The sequence below is a fragment of the Cibotium barometz genome, chromosome 47 (genome assembly GCF_041138505.1).
Source record: "Cibotium barometz isolate CiBa-2024 chromosome 47, ASM4113850v1, whole genome shotgun sequence".
Taxonomy (NCBI): domain Eukaryota; kingdom Viridiplantae; phylum Streptophyta; class Polypodiopsida; order Cyatheales; family Cibotiaceae; genus Cibotium; species Cibotium barometz.
This window is the reverse complement of record NC_141092.1, coordinates 34,687,577-34,689,323: the sequence shown is the minus strand read 5'-3', so window position 1 is coordinate 34,689,323 and position 1,747 is coordinate 34,687,577. Positions and strand designations below refer to the sequence as shown.

Sequence of the window (1,747 nt, the reverse complement as noted above, 5' to 3'; positions counted from 1 at the left end):
TGTCCACACACTATGACCAGCTGGACACGTGGTCATTTATGTCTTACAGATGTTCCTACCTAATCTGCCAGCACATAGCATAGCTGGCTCACACTGACATCGAGCTTGAATCTCAACAATGTCTAGGAGCCATCTCTGCAAGAGACAACAACCAAGCACATAACATCGAACTTAAATAATTGAAACCCAGATAAAAAGAAAGAAACCAATGTCGTCTCTACAAGATTGGACGAAAAAATAAAACGAGCCCATGTGAGTTGCCAAAGAGAAAGGAAGATCCTTCACATGGCCCTCACAAGTGCCTCAAGAAGGTAGCAGAGTAGGATCCTTCACAAAGGATCCCCTCCACCCAGAAGCTCCCCCATTCCACTCGCACATGCAACCAGACACGTGTTCTCTTCTATGCTTCCATGGCAAAGAGCTAGACACATGTCTTGCTATACCGTATAACTACGGTAATGCCTTATTAGGTAATTCTGGTACCTTATCTTCTACAACTAAGGCTCGCATTAATTATTTAAATCAGAAAAATATTTTGGTGCCTTATTAGATTGAGACATGTATTTGGTAATGGCATTTTGCAACTTGTGGAAAGGTGTTACTTTTCGAAATAAAAGTCAACACGGACCCACTACGTGTCAATCAGGGTTCCGCGTGCGATGAACCTTGCTGTGCAAGGCAAGCAACAATCGCGAATCTGAATTCCAAATGGCTTATAAGATGCAGCAATTCTTCGGTGGTGGAAGAAGCGATATGTCGACCTCCTCCTCCTCCTCCTCCTCCTCCTCCTCCTCCTCGCGCTCATCAGGCGGCTTTTGTGAAGGAGGCCTGCGAATCAGTATGTTTCATGATCACCTCCAATTTCCTCCTCCTGCTCCTGCTCCTCTTCCTCCTCCTCACGCGCATCGCATGATGAATTATGGCCATTTCTGTGGCCGCCACGGCGGGCAGTGGGAACTGAAGAAAGAGAAGCACCCTCACCACCGCCGCCATCACCATTTTCACGGCTTTACTCCCCCTCCTCATCACCATCATCACGGCTTTCCTCCCCCTCCTCATCACCATCACTCTGCTTTAAACCATCCTCCCCCTCCTCACCATCATCGCGATCATGAGAGGCGCGTTCTCCACGTGAAGCCCCTTCATTCCCACAAGAAGGTGCGTAAGCTCCACCACATGATGAAGAGGTGCAAGCTGCCGGGCGCCAGGGGCCGCCACCAACATCTCGTTCCACAGCTGGTGGCCGCTCGCTACAGCTATCATCCCGCCGCTTGCTGCCTCCACTACCCCTCTACCTCCGGGGGCCACGACACTGATGTGCGCGTCCGCCGCCGCCCACGGCATCGTTCACGCAGTCCTGGCCACGATAAGGACTACCCATTGCGCGCTCCACAGCTTAAATCGACGGTGGTTGGAGTGTCTAATTCCCCCACTAACCCTCCAGCTCCTGGTCGTGCTCCGCCCATCGAAGACGCCGTGCCACCAGCCTCGTCGCCATACGAGGCGGGACCTTCCAATGCACCGTAGTCAAGGATTAAGGCTCTAAATCATCAGCAGTATTTTGCTCTGGCTTTTTCGTGGAAGATGGGAGATTGCTGTACTTGATGCTAATTAAACATTAAACATTGGAGGATTTGTTGAATGCGTTGCACTCTTTTTCTTCTTATCTTTATACATGGTTCACATTTTTTTTTTGAGGGAAGATAAATAAATTCCAAAAAATGAAAAACATATACATGAACAACCC

General features: G+C 49.2%; 1 protein-coding gene across 1 annotated transcript; it reads left to right on the top strand.

The window, feature by feature from the left end:
- The first annotated feature begins 733 nt into the window (after positions 1 to 733).
- On the top strand, positions 734 to 1,642 carry LOC147611619 (serine/arginine repetitive matrix-like protein). The gene has a single exon (XM_086784693.1). It carries the CDS (start codon positions 754 to 756, stop codon positions 1,525 to 1,527), a length of 774 nt encoding a protein of 257 aa, XP_086640819.1. The 5' UTR covers positions 734 to 753; the 3' UTR covers positions 1,528 to 1,642.
- Positions 1,643 to 1,747: the final 105 nt, after the last annotated feature.

What these genes read in the sequence shown, in the direction of transcription:
- LOC147611619 (XM_086784693.1), top strand. Translation starts at nt 754, where the DNA reads ATGTCGACCTCCTCCTCCTCCTCCTCCTCCTCCTCCTCCTCCTCGCGC.